The sequence below is a fragment of the Gobio gobio genome (assembly GCF_949357685.1).
Source record: "Gobio gobio genome assembly, chromosome: 2".
NCBI lineage: Eukaryota > Metazoa > Chordata > Actinopteri > Cypriniformes > Gobionidae > Gobio > Gobio gobio.
In genome coordinates this window covers 48,063,027-48,086,843 of record NC_137098.1, presented here as the reverse complement: position 1 = coordinate 48,086,843, position 23,817 = coordinate 48,063,027, and the positions used below count along the sequence as shown (strand labels likewise).

The 23,817-nt window shown below is 38.1% G+C and overlaps 1 protein-coding gene across 1 annotated transcript in view; it reads right to left on the bottom strand.

The window, feature by feature from the left end:
• adam10a (ADAM metallopeptidase domain 10a) overlaps positions 1 to 23,817 on the bottom strand; it is an 81,797-nt gene that overhangs the window by 19,786 nt on the left and 38,194 nt on the right. Inside the window, exon 3 of the mRNA XM_079845779.1 lies at positions 4,906 to 5,024. Coding sequence (XP_079701905.1) covers positions 4,906 to 5,024 — 119 coding nt within the window. The remainder of the gene's footprint in view (positions 1 to 4,905; positions 5,025 to 23,817) is intronic.

Here is a 23,817-nt window from a genome sequence, read left to right as displayed (position 1 = left end):
GAATTATGAACATATGTGAGAGTGAGCTTAAAGGGACATGAAACTATTCCACCAGGCGGCAGCACATGACCATTTTAAGTCAATTGCTGCGTCCGAAATCTAATATTTTCGTACTATACATCATGTGAAAAATGCTGAAAACTGAGTAGTATGTCTGAAATTCATAGTATTCGAAAAACATTGTGTGAAAAGTCCCCAGATGACCTACTACTTCCTGGCGAGATTTTGAAGTGCGCATTAGTTTGACACTTTACTATCCCATGGGAGAGGATTTATGAATGGAGGTGAAGTGACACAACTGACGCTGGTAGGTCACATGATGACAACATGGCGCATGTAGTAGGTCCGGATTACATTAGCCACTTTTCCACCGTCAGGCTGAACGGTTCTCAGGTAAGGAACGGTTCCAGTTGTGTCCACTTGAGCCTGGTACGGCACGGCACGATTACAACCCGTTCTCGGCCCGGAATTCTCTGCAGAATTGTCTAATCGTGCTGAACCGTGCTGGTAGAATCCGTGAAGTGATGTCGCCACTCAGGATTTGTCACTTGTCTGTTGCCTGGCTACCAGTTTCTTTGCTCTACTCGAGTGATGTAAACACAAATTAATAATAAAATTAAAAATAAAATCCTCCACAATGCGGTAATTTACATCTCATATCATCTGTAAACCGTTGTGTTACCAAGGCAACAACTGACGCTTTGTATGACATTCCAAAGAACAGCCGTTATCAGCCCCACAATGGATAATGAAACCAGAACCGTACCAGCTGGCCTGTATAAAATAATTAATTTAATCCATTTTGGAATAAGGCTGTAACATAACAATGTGGAAAAAGTGAAGCGCTGTGAATACTTTCCGGATGCACTGAATATGATTGGTTTGTACAAATCAATACTTTCTACATTTATCATCTTAAAGCTACACTATGTAACTTTTCCGTCCACTAGAGGTCGCCTGTTCAAAACAAAGGCATAGTTTGATGATGCCACGTTTGAGTGCAGAATCTTGGGACATGTGGTCTTCACCTCACAGCCGGTGGAAAAGAATCGGGATAGGACTAGAGATTTCGGGATAGAAATCATGTTCATGGATGCGATTATAACCATTACTGTAGCATGAAGCAGATCAGGACCGAGTGTTGTGGAGCTGAGCAAGGCTGCAGGAGCGATTGAAGAGCGGGACTGTTATTATGGCATAGTTGCCGGCAGGACTTTTATTATGACACGGTCGTCAGCGCCACTTCCGCTTTTCCAATCATGAGTATGAGGTAACGCAACTGTTTTTTGCATTAGATATATCTGAGTGTGTTAAAAAGGAAGTTATAACGTTCGCTCGGCGGCTGCTATGACACTTGTTCACACTGCAGTGAGAGTAAAGCGTTTCTGCTAAATAAAACCGGAAACCGAGGGTAACACAGATATAACGCAATCGACAGGCGACTCCCTCAAACGCATAGCTCACACAAACGCATAACTCACACGTCCCGGTTCCTTGATTAAAATAGCAATTTCTCACGATTTACAAATAGTTGGAAACATTTGGGATATTCCAAGTACTCAACTGAACAAAATATATAACACTGGCCTAGTGGTTTTTGGATATTTTACTGCAAAAATCTTACATAGTTCACCTTTAAAACATCATTAATATCTTGCAGTGTTATTTTTCTTTCTGTATATTTTCTTCAACAGTAAAATTTTAATAAAATAAGCTTAATTATAGTAACAAAGCAGAGGTGTCTCATCTTCACTACTACTGACAACAACAACAAAAAACACTCAAACAAAATTTCAAATGAAAAATGTAGTCAGTTTTCATCCTTAAACTGCCAGTAAAAAGTTGATCTGACAACTTGTGTATTGTTGTTCTCCATCTGTGGTGTGTTCAAAAATCCATTGTGTTTTAAAAGTGAGCAATAGCATAATTGGTAAGTTTCCATTCATCACTTCCAATAAAGAAACAATTCGGAGCAATCCCCAACCACATTCACTTCTTCAGGCCTGAAGTCCTCCACCCACCCTTATCAACGGATCACACGAACGTCCTCTCCTGACAATACCCATTGCCAGTTATTATGAAACATCCTGTAGTGAGCAGGAAATTACATGAATCCATTCAGAGCAATTCAGAGACTAAAAGGATGTGTCAGTACCAGGGTCATGCTCAGAGTCAATGAGATAAGGATGCCTGATCAGATGCAGAGTAGGCAGTCTGTCCATCATTTAAAGTCTATTTCATGGACCCATCATCAACCAGGTTCAATGGCTCACTGGCTTCAAAGTACATTACAAGGCACATAAGAATGAGGTGATGAGGCAGCTGTTCAGAAGGCATTTACTAATGTGAGGTCATGGTATCAAGTTAGAAGCCTCAGAAATGATCATGCAAAAATGAAAAGTAACTGAACATGGCATTTAATTCACTTATGTAGAAGAGATCTGAAAACACAGAAACCGAAAACACTCAAAACATATGTAATATGTGCATTGATGGCATTAAAAACAAGCAGACAGTAGAAAGTTACATAATATAACATAGGTGTAGCGGTTGGACCAATCAGACACAATTATTCATTATATTTAATGAATAATTCAGCAAAACCCCTCTCCCAACAACAAAACTAGGTAGTAACCCCCCAAAAGGGCAGAACTGGCTCTTGGCCACCATGGCAGCAAAAGCACGCCAGCGAGATAAGAAAAATCCACAAAATGTGGAAGGTGGCGATAGCTCAGGCCATAGGAAATATAGACACAGGCCCATAAACCTGACTTTTCTCCATTAATTCATAGACAAACCTTTCTATAATGAACATGCACATCCCCAGGACATTGTGCGTATCATTACTGTTTTGTATATTGTCTTTTTGTATTGTATACTGTTGTATGGATGCCTTATGATAGAATTACTAGTTAATGTAACTTTATCTATATCATGCTTCCTATCAAAATAATCCTCATTTAAAGCCTTGCACATTGGTGTATATCACCTCCTTATAACATGCATTGTACGCCTGTTATATTAATCAGAATATAAAGAGACACAACTGCCAGCCCACTCTGATCATGCAAATGAGTCAGCTTCCAAACAAAGGAACTTTTCCTGCTTGAAAATTACACCTTTCTTAGGGCCTCAACACATCCAGCCATGTCGTAACTTTACTGTCAGGCTAACATCGCAAGTTTGTCATCTCTTCATTCAACCCGGAAGAACTTGATTGCAACTACACCACCATCGAACTACTGAACCATCAAGACTTTTTCCTGAGACTACATCCGGACAAAGGCATTGCAAGTATATTGTACATTTAACTAACTAAACAGAGGTTAAGTATAAGCTATAGACCCCTTGTTACCATGGTGCTGATGGTTCTGTTTAGGTGGTTAAATGACTGGTTACGTTTGTGGTTCTGTTCCATAGATTCAGTCCCCTGTTTCTACTTCGGTTTCATTCATTTACTTTCACCTTCCATTTTACCCATGTATGCGTGATTGTGTGTGTGTTTGTTTAGACTAGTTAGGTGTTCGTGATTTAGTTAAAGGTGCAGTAAGCAATTTCTGAAAAACGCTGTTAAAAGTGGAGACATATTTACAACATAGACATATGAGTATAGAGTCATGGCGGAGTAGGAGAGAGAGTGAGCAAGAGGGAGATTTGAAGAATGACTGTTGAAAGAGAGATGGCTAATGCAGAGTTCACACTGCATGATTTTAGCCCTGATTTTGACTCGGCTACAGGTTTTGCAAAATCGGTGCTCGTTCACGCAAATGATAATCATGCAGTGTAAAAGACGTGATCTGAGAGAATGAGTCGCCGAAGTCCATGAGATATTTGGCATGCTAAATATCTGGACCTATCGGCGATTCAAAATCCTGCTGTGTGAAATGTGTTCTGAATGAAAATTACATCGGTGATGACTTACAGCCAATGAGAGTGCAAGATACAGGGCAGCGGGAAGTTTTGGGAGAAGTTATAGACCAGAATATCAGAATTTTAATAAATATATTTAAATTTATATAAAACAGAAACAAAAGCATAAACATTTGCTTGACCAGCCGCAACAGCAGCATATTTCAAAATGATTTATTTAACTCCAACTCTCTTTGCAGAATTTTTTTTCTTTCTCTCCTTTCGCTGCAAATCAGTGCACCGACGATTTGGACCGCAAGCTTCTTGTGGGCTATCATTTTAATAGTTCCAGTCTCACGTGAGAACTGTGCGTCTGACGCATGCGTGATCCCCCATTGTTTCCTTGTCACATCTCACGTGTGTTTGGTTGTGAAACGTAGTTTGTGGATGAGACAGTCTTGTCTGCGATTCTTCCTCTTGAAAAGTCATGCAATGTGAAACCCCCTGCCGCCGATCCATCGTGCAGTGTGGACACAGCAGTGACTGAATGCTACCCCAGATAGTCGTGCAGTGTGAAAAGAACTGTGATCTGACTACTTTGAAAATTGTGCAGAGAGAACTCGGCATAAGAGATATTACAAAAGAGAAAAGGTCAGAGGAATATCACCGGAAAAAGAAAGGTTATGATCAGGCAAGAGCCAAACGTTAATATTAGAAAATAATTCTAGCGCTGGAGAGACCCAAGTGGGAAAGCCTGAAAATGGACGTCGAAGTTGCGTTATTTCTTTTGCCCCCAAACTTCTTGAGGCATTTTTTCTAAATCATAAGAAAGCACAATCCCACCAAAAGAGGATTCCCTCACTATCTCTATCACTATCTCTTTCCTAATTACCCTTTTCCTCACATGAGCTGCACAAAATCACAGAAACAGTGAACAAATATAATCGATGGAGGCAACGTTTCCATGGTAACGGTCCAGAAAGTGTGTTGAGGTGGACACATGCCTTTATGTGCAGGTGTGTGTATGTGAAAGTGCTGGAAAGGTGCCATGCTCACCATAAATTTCTCCAGTGTAAATGTGAGAGGTGTCGTAGGGGATCTCTTCTCCAGAAACTTCCACCTTCAGATCGGGAGAGAAGAGAGAGGTGTCCCTCTTCATCCGAAGGTTAAAATGCCTGATGGAAGGAGACAGAGAAAGAGAACAAGATTAATGGACTGTGAAGTTGCCCGTGAGCGTACACAATGTGTCCCAACAGAGGTGGGTACGTACAAGACACACAATATTTGAGACACTTTGCAACAAACACCAAAATACTAATAGTCTGAGCCAAGAGTTATGATGCAGAGCATTGCTGAAGCTATGAGATTAGGAAGGAATAAGGGAAGTCTGCCAACCAGCATTTCTCAATGCCAAAATGTTTGTTTTCCTCATTTACTAGCATTTATAATCAAATCATATTTTACCTTCAGATTATTCCATTTCCCAGCAGCCCATTAGGTCATTAGGACTCTTCAGAAAACACTAGGTGCTGGTGACTAACTCACAAAATGATTAATTTGGGTTATTAACTCTTGATGCTCAGACATGTAGGAATATGTAATGAGCGTGCGCTGGGTGTCTATTTGAATACATGGTGGATTAATGAGAAGAAAACAAGTCACTGGGTAAGACCCCATCATCAGGCCCAGAAAGAATTTGCAGACATATTTTCTGCACTAGAAATCTTTAGATACTTCACTTCTTATAACAGCCAAAACAACGATCAAATCCTCCATATTTTATTAGAAAGACAAAGGCTATAATAGCTTTCCTCAGGGCTCAGTTCTTGGTCCACTTCTGTTTATCATTTATATATATATATCAACTTGGTAACATCATACACAGGCATGGACTTCCATTTCATTGCTATGCCGATGACATTCAAATTTACCTCACCACCAGCTCTGATAGGCCATCCTTGCCTGACTCACTTACTCCATGTATCAGGGATATCAAGCATTGGATGTCCTTGAATTTCCTTAAACTAAATAATAACAAAACTGAAATACTGATTATTGGCTCTGCAACCTCAGTAAAAAGGATAGACTTGTCCTTTGAAATTGATGGGGTTTATGTTAAGCCTTCTTCATCTGTCCGTAATCTTGGGGTCTTATTTGACTCATCTCTGTCTTTTGCCTCTCACATTTCTTCTGTTGTTAAAAACTCTTTTTTCCCATCTACGAAATATCGCACGTCTTCAATCTTCTCTCACTCAGGCTGATGCTTAAATCTTAATTCATGCATTAATCACATCCCCATCTGGATTATTGCAATGCTCGATTTCTTGGTCTTCCTAAAAAACTTATTGCAAGGTTACAGTATGTTCAAAACTCTACTGCATAATCTTTACTGGCTACCTGTGGCATCACGTATTCACTTCAAGACATTACTTCTAACATTTAAAGCATTAAATGGTCTTGCACCTCCATATCTGTCTGACTTACTCCACCACTACTCTCCTGCACAGTGCCTCAGATCATCTGAGCTTGGTCTTTTGTCCACTCCTCGTTTCCGGTTGTCCACTGAAGGTGGTAGGTCATTTAGTGTAAATGCTCCTACCGTTACGTAATATCTCATCTCTGTCTACCTTCAAGACCCAGCTAAAGACATATCTATTTAATTTGTATTTTGAATAATGTGGATATATAAGACCTGTGCTTGTATTGTGTATGTGGGTTTGTAAATGTACTATTATGTATGTGGATGGGCAAATGTACCGTCTAACACTATGTAAAGCAGCCTTGAGATATGGAAAGGCGCCATATAAATAAAACTTCTTCTTCTATAATAATTTTATTTCATATACCATCCACTTTCTTTGTTTGAAGGCACAGCATGAAAGTTTCACCACTAGAGGTCACTTATTCAAATAAAAAACACAGAGCATAGCTTGATGATGCCATGAATGAGCGTGGAGTCATGGGAGTTGTCGTCTTCACCTACACAGCCGATGGAAAGCAATCCGACAGGACTCATGCAGAAATCATGTTCATAGATGTATTAAAGGGGACATATGCCCCTTTTTACAAGATGTAAAATAAGTCTCTGATGTCCCCAGAGTGTGTATGTGAAGTTTTAGCTCAAAATACCCCACATATCATGTTTTTTTTAGCCTGTTAAAGTTGTCACTTTTTAAAACTGTTGATTTCTCTGGATTTAAACTTGTTGGATTTAAACAACAAGTGCACATCAACAAAATATATAACATTGTTCTACTGGTTTTTGGATATTTTAATCCAAAAAACATATTACAATACATATTGTACTTTTAACAGTTCTGTTTAAATCATTTATTAGACAGAACTGTTAAACAAAGACAGTAAACTAACAAAGGTGCTCAGGCACTGGCGTTCTTATCACTGTCAAAATAAAAGGTTTGCCTCTGACACTTATCAGCCAAACAAATTGCTGTCACCCAATAATTTTTAATAAACAAAACAGTAAGGGTTGGGGAATGTATATGGCATTACAAGTCTTTTGATGCCTATAATTTAAATAAGATCATTTTCTACAGAGTATTTTGTGTGCATATTACTTCAATCATTTGTTTTGTTGACAGTAGAGAGAGAGAAATGTCTTGCTTTGCTGAAATGGCCTTGACCACCCTGCTCACCATCTCTGAGATCATGGATTCCCTCAAGATAAACGGGATCAGGTGTCAACCATGCATCAGTGGTGCAGCTGAGCCCCTGTGTGGGTGTGTGTGCATGCATGTGTCTGTGTGTGAAGCTTTTGTCCCTGATACATTAGAGACTATAGGAGCCAAACAAAAGATGTGGTCAAGATGTGCCTCATCAGGGGAGATTTGAATAATGTTAGCTAAAGAGAAGATATTACTGTAATGTGCAAAACAACCAAAAGTATTGACCTAAAAAAAACAAAGCTGAATATCATAAAAGGCTCAGTACAAGAACAGGAAGACTCAAAGGAAAAGGGGTGGAGCCACATCCCTGTAGTAAACACTCCTAGTCCTGAGGATTTACCTCTGTGCTCCACCCAGCATGGGTTTGGCCTTTGTGTAGATGAAACTCACTGCTGTTAGCATACACCAATAGTGACATGAGGAAAGGGAGAACAACAATGTGAGAGAAACAGAGAGAGAGATGAAGAAAAGTAGAAGTAAAAAAAGAGAGAGGAAACTAAAGGACAGAGAGTCCTGGAGAGAAAATAGGCAGGTGGAGGAGGTCAGGTCATTCTCAGATCTCTAATTAAAACTACCCTTTATACGCTCACATGAACACACAGACATTTTGCTCAGCCATCTAAATGAGGACATAAATAGACATGTACTGTTTTTATGCACAGGTAATTATATAAATTATAGACAATGCATAATCTTAGTCCTACAAGAAAACATGTACTCAAATATAAAGAAAACTGAAAAGAGAAAACTCTGAATTTGTACAATAAAAACAACTATTTTAATTACCTTTTTTTTTTTTTTTTTACAAGTCAGGATGTCTCCAAAAGGAGATTTTATTGCTCATTTCAAGTGGACTAATTTGCCCCCAAAATATGGTCAAGTACACACACGTTGGGTTTCCATATTTTATGGACATTCCATAGACATATTGATTTTTATACAGTACAAACTGTACATTGTCCCCTAACCCTACTCTTAAACCTACCCATCACAGAAAACATTTGAAAAAAAAAAAAAAAAACATTTTTACATTTTCAAAATACATAATTCTGTATGATTTATTAGCTGCTTTCCTCATAAGGACGAAAAATGTCCCCATTAGGTAAAAAATTACAGGTATGCATTATCATTTTTGTGGGGCGATTTGGTCCCCCCTGACGTAATAGTCACTCTTTTCGATTAAATTACAATGAATGATTGAGGATTTGAAGTTTAAAAGTGTACAAAAAGCACCATATAAATATAAAAGTATACAGAAAAAGAGTCACATGGATTTAGACATGAGAGAGTAAATATAAGGACAGAATTTTCATGTTTAGACTAATCCTTTAAGATGGGAGGTTTGTGAAACACACTGGTTCTAATTTGAGTTAAACTTGTTAATGTGGCAAACGTACAAATGACAGTAAACATAATAGCCTGCAGGATAGATTCTCTAGTACAGAAGGACATTAGTAGTACCGTAGAACATGCATGTTCATACCATTCATGCAGTGTCACTAGCCCATGCTTTTCACACACAAAATACATGCATACCTCAGAACAAGCACTGACAGGTAACAACTATACACTATTTATGGGGACAAAGTAGCATTCAAGCAAGAGAGATTCAAGGAATGAGCCTACTATTACATGTTCTTTCTTGCGAGACCTGGTGAAATGTCATCCAGACAAAAGGAAGTAACACAGGAAGTCCATCCTGACTCACTAAAGTTTTGGCTTGGGGTCCTTCACATGCGGCAACAGCACGTTCCACCGCACCAATAATACGGGGCTGCCTGCGGACGTGCCTGAGACCAATATCAGCCCGATATATCGGCTGACCAATATTTCGGTCGACCTCTAGTCTAAACTATAGTCTTCCCTGTATAAAATATAGATTAACCCTTATTAAAATTATTCAGTCAAGAGCAGTCAGCGATTTGTGTTTGATTAACATAAAAACAGCAGCAGGATTATTAGGCTACGGTCACTTTAAGAGCTGCACGAATCCAATATACTGTAACACATGCAACATCTTACATGTTTACGCTCACATAAGACATAAGCGACTATGTTTACAATAATACTCAGCAAGATGGGCAATTTGACAGACAAGTCCTGTAGTAGTTACAATGGCAGAACAATGCAGGTGCTCATACTGACTGAGGTTCTCTGAAGATGTTATCGCAAACAACATCCACTATCTAATTCATCCCTCAGGGGCAGAACAAATACACTCTCTCTGAAGCAGTAAAAAAAATACCATTAAGCTGAATATGATAATCATGTCCATATGTTCTCCGAAGTTAGGCTAATTGTCCTAAACCCAATTAAAAAATTATAAAATATGTCAAAGAATGCATGCTCAACTACTAGGCACTGAAAATAAGAAAATGAAAGAAATCAAAGAAAAAATAAAACAAGCAAAAAGAAGTACAGCTTTCATAGTAATAGGAAAGTTTTGCAAGGTGCAAACTTTCCATTTTCTTTTCCAATGATATTTAGGTCCATTAACTGTTCTCACAAGAGTGCATTTCTTTCCACTGATACAGACTGAAAACTGTACTTGAATACATAATGTAAAATAGTAACATTATTAAATTGCATTTATGGTGCCTCTTCTGAAAAAGTTGTATTCATTTAAGTGAATTTATTTGTATTTATAATTTACTTATGAACAAAATTCTCATAATTTCAAAAGCACTAAAAGAAGTATAAACAAAACCCTTAAGGTATTGTTAAGAGGAATAAGCTGGAACCAAAAAACTAAATTCCTCTGAGGTGGGTTGAGACAGTGCTAGATTAGAGAGCACTTCTGTCTACACTTTTCCATAATTCATTTCATTCATCCCTAATATGCCAGCAGACGGCTGATCGAGATTTTAATGGGTCCCACCACCAACAGATCATTAGACTCTGATAGCACTCGACCTCAGAGCCAGAAGAGACAGCCCCCTCATCAGCTGAGCACCAGCAAGCCTTCATTAACTCCACAGTGAATCACTGCATTTCTCTTGCAGTTGTCAAGCACCCAGCAAACTCCTTTGTGTGAACATCCGCCAAAGGGAGCCATCTGGGTTCCTACTGTGATCTTTGTCCTCCGACTGCTAAAGGCAGTTCCGGGAATATCCCACCCGATCCCAGCCAGACCCAATTTACTCCAACCAGCATGTGCCATGTAATTACCCAGCACTCAACACTTTCAATTTCATTTACAGTAATGCATCTGAAATTAATGACATCCACCAGCTCAGCCCCTTGATCTGAATAGAAGTGGATTTTTGATACAGAGGAATGACAGACAAAAAACAAAAACAAAAGGATGACACCAACTAGCATAAATGACAAGTCTATGAGGACAGAGTGATACGGCAATATTACTGAGTACATGATGATACTTCCTTTGTTTACTACAGACCAATAAATAAACGCTTTACTAGAGTGCTCTATGACAGACGGGAGATGGGGGCGGTAAAAAACAGTAGGGAATATTGAGTGTGAGTGAGTCTGTGTGTGAGAGAATGATAGGAACCGAGAATGGAACAGCAAAAGAGAGAGAGTGAGAGAGAGAGAGCGAGCGAAAATAAAGCATTAAGCTAGTTAAAGATGACTATGTCCTGACCCAATTCAGCGGACATCTTTCAGAGGAGGTAAGCACTAATGAGAAGAACATCCCTAATATATTACACAACTGCCTGACTCATTGACCTGATCTGGGGCCTGGGCTCTACCTGCTCTGAAAGACACTCCTCACCTTTACCAAAACAACAGAGGCAGAGGAAGGAAGAGAATCCTTGTAAACTATAAATCATCATTCACAAACAATACTAATCGTTATCGCCAGCAAACCAAATCTTATATAATAATAATAATAATAATAACATTATTTTTTAATAATAATCATTTATTTATTATTGTTATTATCATCATCATCATTAAAAATAAATTAAACAAAACCAAAATTACAATAAAACATTAGTTGAATCAACAATAAAAAATACATTAAAAAATAAAAACCAATTGCAGGGTGATTTATCTGCATCACAGCAGAAATGAGCTGGACATTGCCTCATCTGCTTGTCTATCCTTTCCCCCTGTCCTTCTCTCCTCTTTAAAGCTACCTATTTTTATCACACTCCATTCCAAGGACTCATTACGGAGACACAGATTGGCCCATCTGGCTGCTGGGGGGCTATACACATGGACGCTTGCTCTAGGAGTAAACAAAAACCAAGAAAATGGGGAATGTGGATTGTCAGACGCCAGAGAAGTCATTGATCCTGCAGTACATAGCGGGCCTGAATCAACTTTTCTTGCCAGTCTGTCTGTGTTCATTGTTACGTGCCACACAGAATTAGGGATGCACCGATACCGATACTGGTATCGGCCTCGATACCACATTTTCGAAAGTACTCGTACTCGTTAAAAGTCCCCCGATACCGGGGACGATACCACGGTCTGAGAAACGTCTATGTTTGAACGGCGTGTAAGGGGTTAATCTCAGGCGCCGAGTGCCCGCCCCCAGGCCCCGGCTGCAGCTCAGAGCGGGGAGAAGGCGAGACGCGAAATGTCAGCCGTGTGGAACTATTTCAAAGTGAATGAAGACGACAAAACAAAGGCGGACTGCAAATTGTGCTCCGCGAAATTGTCCAGAGGAGGCTCAAAAGGTACAGCGCATTTAACACAAGTAATTTAGGCCATGTCCACACGAGGCCAGAACTTTCCCTATCCGATCTTTTTTTACCCCTCGTTTCAAGAAATATCCGCGTACACACGAGAGCATGAAAACGGCTCAAAACGATGTAGGACCCGGTTTCAAAAAATAGCGGTTTCAGTCTCCCAAAACGCCGGATCCGTGTGGACGAAACGGCAATACGATAAAAAATGTATACGTATACAGTGAAACGCGTCTCCGTGTGGACGGGCCCTTAATCAAGCACCTAAAATCCCAACACGACAACGAGTACAAAGAGTTTACCCACGCTTCTAAACCAACACAACCCACACTGCAGCAAACTCTTGCAAGAAGAGAGAAAATGTCCAGAGACAATCCACGTGCAATCCACAATCACACATTATAGACGAAAAAAGAAACAGGCTGACTGCTGATAATGCAGAAAAGCTACTTTTCTTAAAAAAAAACCTGCCACTCACTTTTTCTAAATAGGCTCCATTAAGTGAGTCGTCTTAGAGTTGATGTTAATACTCAGTTGCACTGACTGCCACAGTTCTATGTTGGTGGATGTTGTTAGTTTATTCAAATATTGTGCACTAAATAGCAAAGATGTTTATTAATGCCCCTTGTGTTGTCCAAAGCAGCAGAGTTTACAACAAACTGAAAAAAATACTTGAGTTGCACTGTCACGGTTTACATTTTTTTTTATAATTATTTATTCTGTAATATGTTGCATACAACATGCTTTTCATTTTAAATAAATGTTCTTAATTCCAAACTAGTCCCTTGTTTTTTTGTTTAATTATATGACTAAAGCTGTTACCTGTAAGTTTAAATCATGTTTTTTTTATTAAGTACTCGGTATCGGCGAGTACTGAAATGCAAGTACTCGTACTCGTACTCGTTTTCCAAAAAAGTGGTATCGGTGCATCCCTACACAGAATCAATACAACAATTAATTGCAGACTGCACCACTGCAGGCAAAAGCAAACTGGTGAGAAATATGGTTCCTGGAATTTAAATGTGATTATTTACTTAGATCCAATTCTACTCCATTAAAAGGTTCATTGTATAGCACTTTTCCAAAAATATTAATGAATCATTCAAGTAGCCTTACAAAGAATAGTGCCTTACAATCCCGAGTGAGACTAACGCAAAAGCAAGAAGAAACTACTGAAGACTTAGAAAGAATTAATACTTTTACGTTTTATTCCACAATTCTTATACAAAAGATTTATATTTCAAACTAATTTGTTGTGTACTGTGATTATTCAACACTGATTTTAATAAGAGATGTTTCTTGAGCACCAAATCAGCATATTACAATGATTTCCGAGGATCATGTGACACTGAAGACCAGAGCCATAGCTGCTAAAATTCTGCAAAATCAAACATCAGCAAACATCAAATATATGCAGCTGTGGTGAGCATAAGAGACTTCTTTCAAACACTTTTAAAAACCTTACTGACACCAAACCTTTGAACTGTAGTGTATAAAACAAGTTTCAAAAACAGAGAACAATCTTACCAACCCTAAACTTTTAAACAGCAGTGCATTTGTGATTTTATAAAATAATTTTTTACCATTCTAGTGCTCTTGGAGACGTCAATAGTATTAAGTCTTAATGGAAGTCCTTATTAAACTATTATATGCTTGCGTACTTCGCTCAAACCAATATTTTAAACAGTAACCTTTTAATCCAATCAATCGTCTTTTTGGACATTGTTCTCCAATTTCCACCTCTCCCTGCAGGAGCATAAATAAATCACAATGGTGATACTGTGCACTGTTATGATGTACCATGCCATGATATTGCCCTTCCATTATCAGATGCAAGTCGAAGCCAGTGAGATTTCCTGCAGAATGCCCTAGAACAGCACATCACTACAAATCCAATTTAGAGCAACAGGACAAAAACATCAGGGACAAGCCACTGGAGCTAGAGTTCCACTATAGAGAGAGGACACAGTGAGAGTGAGTGAGATGCAGATGAATAAAAACAGAGCACAGCAGCAGAGATTCAGGTGCAGGTGCTTTTAAGGAAAGTTTTCAAAGAACTTTTCAGTACAAACCTAATTTTATTTTATTTTTTTAAACAGCTGGTGATGAGTCAACATTTCCTGGATAGCACATACCACTACACAAAGGACATATTTGAGAGATCACAGACATGATGATAAAGTATGTTTGTAAGGGGAGAGGGAGAGAGGGAGAGAGGGAGAGAGGGAGAGAGGGAGAGAGGGAGAGAGGGAGAGAGGGAGAGAGGGAGAGAGAGAGAGGGAGAGAGAGAGAGAGAGAGAGAGAGAGAGAGAGAGAGAGAGAGAGAGAGAGAGAGAGAGAGAGAGAGAGAGAGAGAGAGAGAGAGAGAGAGAGAGAGAGAGAGAGAGAGAGAGAGAGAGAGAGATTCACGCGCGCTGTTTGTGAATTTACGTCCCACAGAAAGTTTTCAAATGCCTGCGTAAGTTATTTAATATAGAAATATGAATTGTACCTCACCTTCAGCATTATAATTATTTTACCCGCGCTGGAAAGAGAATGAGACGGTGTCGCTGCATATCATGCCCTAGCTCTCACGGCAGGTGCGGGTTTATGTGTCGTCAGCATGCGATCGGTTCATGAGATCGGCCTTTTTGGAGACCGCCGATCAATCATCCCAAAGCGATTATCGACCGATCCGAATCAAGTTTTATTTAAACCCTAATTAAAACTAATGTCATAACAGTGAGAGAGGAAAATTAATACTTCTCTCACATGCAGAAAGGATCTTATTTTGATCACATGTCCAACACTCATTCTTCAGGAATTTCAGGAGAAATGTAAGGAGAGACTTTGTTCATTCGCAGCTTTTCCTAATCTCTCTGTTCTCTGACCTCACACGAGTGAGTGAGAGGGGAGACATGCATCACATGAAGTACATGTGACCCTGCCTTGCCTGTTTTAAGCAGAAGAAATGTCATGTTTATCATACATATGCACACACTTCATCTCATGACTAGAAAAACATGACACCACAGGTCTTGGTCTGGATGTTCTGAGCAGAGTTATAAAAGCCTGTTATCATTACCACTTCTGCAATTATATTTCAATGGGAAAAGAAATCGAGTAATTTTAAAATGCTAAATAGAAGTTTTTAGTCATTTTCAATATCTAATGCAATCAAATCTAATGCCTGCTGATTCATACTGACATAACAGACCGTTTTTATTTGCACTGGAAAACAGCAGGAGTGGATGAGATGGGGACACAAAAACATCACAATCCAAATGAAACCGTTTCAAAGTTCAGGATTAATGGCACAGTGAAGGAGTCGGTGTAATGCTATATATGCGGTGATAATAAATGTGTTCCTTTTAAGGGTGGAGTGGAAATATCCAGTCATGATTGAATGGAACTGTACTTTCAGCTCCACAGTAAGACTTGATTTAATCTGGTTTCAGCAACAAAAAATTGCACAATAATACAAAACTAGAACTAAAACCTCTTCCTCCATAACAAACATTCCAAGAAGGCCCATGTCGTGCACTGAAAAACAGATGACTGTTTCTACACAGATTTCGGTGAATAGCCACCAAGCCAGAATGGTTTAAAGGGGACCTATTATGTAAAATTCACTTTTACATGGTATTTGAACAAAAATGTGTCAACAGTGTGTGTATACTCAATCACACAATAATGGTAAAAAAAAAACACCCACTCCTCTTTTTTAATCCCCCATAATAAGCAGTGTCTCAGAACAAGTCGTTTGCAGATTCTACTTTTTGTGATGTCACAAAATGCCTAGGCCCCACCCACAACTGCTGGCAGACTACACCCTATAAGCATAGACCCTGCCCTGAGTGAGCTGTAAAAAGTCTGCCATGGTGTTCATCTCTTCACCAGAGCATTTAACAGCAGCATTCAAGTAAGAAATGTATTCTTATTAAAGCTACTAAGTTATTCAATCAATAGGAGTGAGTGATTATGTTTTTCTTTTGTTGTTTTGTTCATATTAACATCAGATATAGCAGTAGGTATTGTATATTTCGCTTATGTGAACTTTGTGTGTTTTGGCATAACCTTGTGTGCATTTGACAGTTTAAGCGCAATAAGACGTGAAAGAGACCTTTTTAATACTCACAGGACTAGGGTTGGATGCCGAACTTAGTACTTTTAAGGGCACCGACCGAATTACATCCACATTAAACTGACGCTTGACGCGCAGTTTCATTTACCTCACAAACACACACACACACAGAATCGTGCGTGCCATGTGTTTCCATCTCATACGAGGACATGAATGCATGACCATCATCTCCAGAGCTGCTCTGAGAGTCACTTCATGAGCATTTTACCGTTTCATTTGAGAAAAGCTACCGTGACGTCATGTCATAAACACACAAACTCAAGATCTTCACGGCAACCTGTCAAAATAAAAGTTTGGTTTCACTTGGCAAATACATTACTGTTGTACAGTAGAATTTAGTTACATCTCAGTGTAATAATAATAATACTAACACTAATTTAATAATAATAAATTATCAAAACTGTATTTTGTAAGTAAATCACAATTTTTCTTCCATGTTTTAATTTGAACAGTATAAAGATCAGTTGTTCAGCACTTTGCTTGCCAAAAAAATTGTTTTATTAAGTTAAAATATAAATTAATGTTTTATAACTTAATTTGATTACCAGAAAATACACAACACAGAATTTGTGGGAAATTCTGAAAAAAATGCTTGTTTTTATTAATTCAATTAATTAAGTAGCTATAGCCAACAATTTACTGGTAAATATTACAGTAAACAAACATAACAGACAATGGCAGACAGAGACCAAGGCAGCTCTGGCATAATGTCAATAACACTTCTATAAATGACTTACAGTTTCTTTACAGTTATTGATGTACCCCTAAAGTACCAAAAAAAGGTACCGTTGGGTACCGGTTAAAATGTGAACGGTACCCAACCTTACACAGGACGCGCTGTTTGACATCCAGCTGTCTGTGCGCGTGCTTCAGATATGTGCGTTTAGAAAATATAAAATATGGCTTTAAAATGTATGCAGATAATAAACTTTCATGATGATGAAGAACTGCAATGTCACGTGAGTGTGACCGCGATAGAGATGATTGCCAAAACCTAAACCATCTGTTTGGTTTTGATTGAGTATCGGAGGCACAAGCTGTAGGCTTCGCCCTCTTCTGAATAGAGGGGCGGGGAGCAGGAGCTCATTTGCATTTAAAGATACATTTTCCTTCCTTTTAAAAATAGGCATTTACAACATGGTATAATAAATAATCTGTGGGGTCTGAGCTGAAACTTTACAGACACATTCTAGGGACACCTGAGACTTGTATTACATCTTGTAAAAATGGGCATAACAGGTCCCCTTTAAAATCTATTCAAAATGGGACCTGCCTGCTGAAAAGAAATCAGTTCCATTCACACCATCACTCCCACTCATAATACACAAGACAAAACAAAATCATGTCAAATAACTTTTTAAACATACAAAAGAAAGCCGGAGTAGAATCAAAATAATATTTAAGAATATCCCCAACATTTTCTAATTTTTAAGGAAAGTAAAAGAATTGTGCTCCTGAATTAGCACCCCAACTTATTCAGTAGAGCATGACCACAACATTAGTCATACATTTAATTGTCTCCAGCAGAAAAGTCCCTTTTTAAGTCTTTCCGGCTCCTCTCTGTAGGTTTTTTAGGGTGTGTTTTGGTTGTATTGAATCTATTTGATGGGGATCTTGAGACAGACTGTCCTTTAAAACAGTGATTCTTCTAAGGTTTCTGAGTTATTTATTATTTATTTATATTTTTGCTTAAAGCTTGGCTATAATCCTCTACATAATATTTTATGTAACCATGCAAATAATAAATCATCAATATTTATCCTAATCATGATGATTAACTCAGGGAGCATCAATTACAGTTTAATACTTGAGCTAATTATCTTTAAGGCTTTTAAATGACTGGGGTCTCTTAAATGACAATCCCCTGGCTTCAGGAGGCCATTTTCATTTAAAATTTAATTAGCCGATGTAATTCCACCTTATACAATTACGTATGTGGTTAAAGTGAAAAGCTTAAGCAAGCATAAGCACAAAATATTTTTTGTCTTTAAGGAAGTTAGATTAAAAAAGATTCTATATAAAGTATGTTAAGCACACTTTAACACAGAATGCATATAGAAAACTAATGTTTTTGAAGCGGTCACTAGCATAAGGTAAATTTGCATTTGATTACAATAGTTTTTCTTTATAAGGCAAATTTAGCTTAAGGTTTTTTTTTTTTTATTTACCTGCAAATTTGCACTTAAGCATGATTTTATTTGGTAAATAAATGTTGGAAAGTGTGTGTGTATTTAAGTGCAGGCATTCTTCTGTGTCTTCTTTTATTCACAGCAACAAAACATGGTGTGATTTTGAACTCGATTGTGCAAAAAGGCCACACATACTGAGTTCCCACTTAATACATTTAATAATCATTTAGCAGTTGCTTTTATCCAAAGCAACTTACAAATGAGGAGAGCAATAGAAGCAATCAGACAAAAAAGGGGCAACAGCATGCAAATGCTGTAACAAGTCTAGTCTAGCACAGTCCACACTACACAGGGTTTATAAAAAAGAAATAAACAAACAGAAAAACAAATAGAATAGTTAAGTGCTGGTCTTAATGGGTCAGGTGCTGCTGGAAAAGATGTGTCTTTAGATGATTTTTGAAAATGGCTATAGACTTGGCTGCTCAAACTGAGATAGGCAGATTGTTCCACCAGGTGGGAAGGGTCCAGGAAAAGGTCTGCACTACGAGGCATCGTTCACTTGCAGAATGCAAGCTTCTGGAGGCGGTGTGTAAGTCTGAACAAGCGAGTTTAGGTATAATGGTGCAGAGCCTGTGGTTGCTTTGTAGGCAAGCACCAGGGCCTTGAATAATATTATTGATTAGATGGCACTGACACTATTGGATAAGAACGGAATCTAGACCATGACATCATTGTTTTCTGCAGTGCTGCATAATAGTTGAATTGAACTCTTTCCATAATTGACGTTACACAGTTATTGAACAGAACTGAACAGACATTGAACTGACGTCAGTCTTATTAGAGCTGCATGTTTTACAGCAGAACTGAATTCTGTTTACATCATTGAATCATTGTAAATCACTGTAAACCTGTATTATATAAAGTGCTATATAAATGAAGAAGGTGACTTGGCATGACTTATACAATACCTCTGAGGGAAAGCAGGGATGGGTTAGATCCTGTAGAGAAGTGATACTGCATCTATCACTGAATTCTGGTTAAACAAACAAGTGAGTTCATCCACGTTATTGAGGAGGGCATTTGAAGCCCAGCTGGCTACCTCTGAGAGCTGGAGGCCAGGAGGCCCAACATCTAACCTCAAATAAACAATATATATAAATAATCACTTAAAACATCGAGATGGAGAAAAAACAAAACAAAAAAAACACTTTAAAAATGTAAAAACAGCACTTCATCATCTCCAACTTCACACAAAACATTTTCCACAGCCCAAATACTTGCAAATTCGAATACATTATTAACCATATTAAAATATGAAAACTCAATCTTAATTCGAGCAGCAACCAACCCTTTCAATACCATCTCTACATCAACTGATCCAGTACCCAAAATTGTATTCTTCCTAGTTATCCATATTGCCATCTTTGCTGATCCTAACAAATAGTTTATTAAACACACTTTTTTTCATTCCTGGACATTATATTTCAGACCACTAATAAAACCTTTATGAGAAAAATTCACACCAAAACCATCAAACCAACTTTTTAAAAAGTCAAAAAGACCTCCTAATCTCTCACAATGAATAAACAAATGATCTACAGTTTCTTCTATTCCACAAAAGGGACACTGTTTTACTACTTCTGGATTCAGGTGCGCCACGTGTCTGTTCGTAGCTATGATACCATGAATTAGTCTCCACTGTAGATCTGCTGTACGTTTCTCTATAGGAGGCTTGTACAGAGATCTCCAGCAACCCCTAAAGTCTGGCCCAAATAAATCTGACCACCGCCAAGCCCTGATTCTCTTCAAAACATGCCAATGGGACATTTTGACACACCCAGAATATATTGTTTTTTTGCTGATGTCCTGAAAAGGACATCCCAATTGTGGTGTTTTAAAAGTCAATATTGTGCCACTTTCTTCTTGGTACTCCTCCTTTGCCGCAGCAGACACTGAAATCAATGGGATCTTGCACACTTTCCCTCTCTCTAGTCCTTGCTGAAGTTCTAAAGCTTCTCGGCAGACTCCTGGTAACTTCACTTCCTTCAGAAGCTGAGACAAGAGGCGTAGAGAGTTTATTCCTGTATCTTTCTGTAGTGATTCTGCCTTTTTCCACCCTTTGTCATCTCTGAGATTTTCAATTTTTGTACATCCAGCTCTAATCAGACAGTTCCTCAAACCTCCTGAAGACAGACATTTCATCTGAATCAATGAATTGTAAAACAGAGGTTCCCCCATGATCCAGTCTTGTGGTTGATCAATTCCTCTGCTTACAGAAAAAGTCCTATTCCACGCTTGTAGCATGGAGCGATAGAATGGAGTCAAATTATTCAAGTCCAGTTCATCAGTTCTGATTAAAAACAGTTGCTTGTCATATTCAAGACTTGATGCCCTTCTCAGCAAAACACATGCCACATTGCTCCACTCTGTCTCCTCCGCATACAGCAGCCTCTGTGCTGCTTGTAAACGAAATGTGTTAATCCGACTTCTAATGTCCACAAGACCTTGTCCTCCTTCTTGAATTGGTAGATACAAAGCTGGCCCAGGAATCCAGTGTTGGCCCGACCAGAAGAACTCCACCAAATTCCTCTGGATTTCCTTAATCAGTCCATCAGGTGGCTCTAGCACATTCAGCCTGTGCCATAACATAGGATAGTTCAGGTAATAGCCATTTCCATTTAGACAACTTGGCTAACACCTTATCCAGCATACCTTCCCAATTCTTTTTTCTATAGTTATCAGAGCCCAAGAAAACACCTAATATTTTAATACGTTCTTTTCCCCACTTTAACCCTCCTGGAATGTGAGGTATCCCACCATTTCTCCAATCCCCCATAATAAACCCCTCACTCTTTCCCCAGTTTACCTTTGCAGATGATGCTTTTTCAAACAGGGCTAAACTCTTACAGAGTATTTGAATATCTTCCTGCTCAGTTATAAAAACAGTTACATCATCTGCATATGCAGATACGGAACATTTGAACTGTTCTGAAACATGAAAACCTTTCAATTTATTTCTTAAATCACCCAAAAGTGGCTCAATTACTAAGCTATATAGTTGCCCTGAAAGAGGACATCCCTGCCTAATGCCTCTTTTAACAAATTCTGGACTACTCAAACCACCCCCTACCTTGATCATTACAAAGGCCTTATTGTACAACAACTTTATCCAAGATATAATTTTTTTTCCAAAACCAAAAACTTCTAAAACCTTAAAAAGATATGCATGCCCAACCCAGTCAAAGGCTTTTTCTTGATCAATTGACAAAAGCCCGATATCACAGTTATTAATAGTTGAAACATCATTGACATCCCTTATTAAAAACAAATTGTCCATAATCATACGACCAGGAATGTAATATGTTTGTCCCTTCTTCACCACTATATGTAAATATTTCTTAAGCCTATTGGCTAAACACTTAGATATAATTTTATAATCTAAACACATTAAAGACACTGGCCTCCAATTTTTCAACAAAGCCAAATCTCCTTTTTTTGGAAGTAGGGATAACACAGCCCTTTGACAACTAGTTGGAAGTAGTCCTTTTTCAAAACACTCACAAATTACTTTATAAAAATCCATGCCTAAAATACACCAGAAATTCTTATAAAATTCTGCAGGCAGACCATCAATTCCTGGTACTCGACCAGTAGAGAGTTGTTGAATGGCTTCAGAAAGTTCATTAAACGTGATCATCTTCTCAAGCTTTTCTTTGTCCACATGTTCCAGTTTAGGCAACCCTTGCAACAGTTCATCCATTCCTTCAGAGTCACATTCAGTTGATCCAAAAAGTTCCTCATAAAAGTCAATAGTCATTTTTCTAATTTCCAATGGATTTGAAGTCAATGTCCCATTCTCACGACGCAAACAATGTAAAACTTTCTGTTGCGCAGCTTTACGCTCTAAATTTAAAAAGTAAGAAGTAGGAGCATCAGTCTCTTTAATAGACATTATTCTTGCTCTAATCAAAGCACCCTTGACTCTTTCCTCCAAAAGAACTTTCAGATCCATTTTCTTATCCTTTAAACCCTTAATTATGCTTACATCATTGACATCAATCATACGTTCCATATCATGAATGTCCTTCTCCAACTGAATTATTTTCTTTTTTATACTGACCGTGGAATTACAAGAATACTCTTGACAAAATATCCTGATCTGTGTTTTCCCAATCTCCCACCATTGAGTCAAACTTTCAAAATGTTTCTTGTTCAATTTCCACATTTCCCAAAAAAAAAACGAAATTTCTCACAGAAAGAATTATCTTGCAATAATTTAATATTAAAATGGCAATAATAATTTGGACGCGACTTTGATAATATTAAAATCAATCGTAACAAAATGATGGTCAGAAAAACCATTCGGAAAAATATTTGCATTCATGATTCTGTTGTTTTCATTCTTACTAACATATATTCTATCTAGTCTTGCACCAGTAATAGAAGAATCCAACATCTTAATCCATGTGTACTGTTTAATCATCTGGTTTCTATCCCTCCACACATCCATTAATTCAAACTCTTTGGTTAAATTGAGAAGTGCATGACTTGACTGTGGGTGAGACTCTTCTCCATTTCTTTCTAATAAAGAATGAATGGTGCAATTCCAGTCTCCAACCATTATCACACAAAAATCATAATTTTGTTGTCTCAAAATATTTTGTAATTTTCTAAAAAGTTCTTCACGATCTGGCCCTTTATTAGGAGCATAAACATTAATGAACAAAAATACAAACCCCTTAATTTCTACTTTAACTATTAAAAGTAGTAATCCTTTTTCTAGTTCCATGGTTGACAAAACTTTCACATCCAGTTTCTTTGAAAAAAGGATAGCCACACCCGCACTTTGATCCATGACTAATAAAGCATTTTCCCTCCCACCATCTATACCAATCGATCTCATGGTTACAATCAGTATGTGTTTCTTGTAGAAATGTAACATTTATACATTTACATTTTTTAAATTTATGATTTCAGCAACCATCAGCAACCAAACTTGCTCCTGTCTCTTCCCCCATTGATATTTAAAGAGCCCACTCTTATAATCTCCATAAGAAGACTAAAAGTAAGAAGAGACAGACAGAAAAAGAAGGGTAGTAAAGTCACCTTAAGTGAAGTACAACTCATTTAGCCCAGCTGAATTTACGTTTTGCATGACTTTGAGCTTTGAAAGTATCTTTTTTAACCGGAATCTTTTTCTCTGACTCACGCCATCTTCCCCAACCCTCTTCTGCCAGTAAAGGACTGAGGTTTCAAACTTTTTCAAATCAGAAAAAAAATTCTTTACAAAATTCCAACAGTTTTTCCAAAAGTCTCATCCATGAACTCATTAATTTCTTCCAACGAATATACTTGATCACAGGTAATCTGCGAGA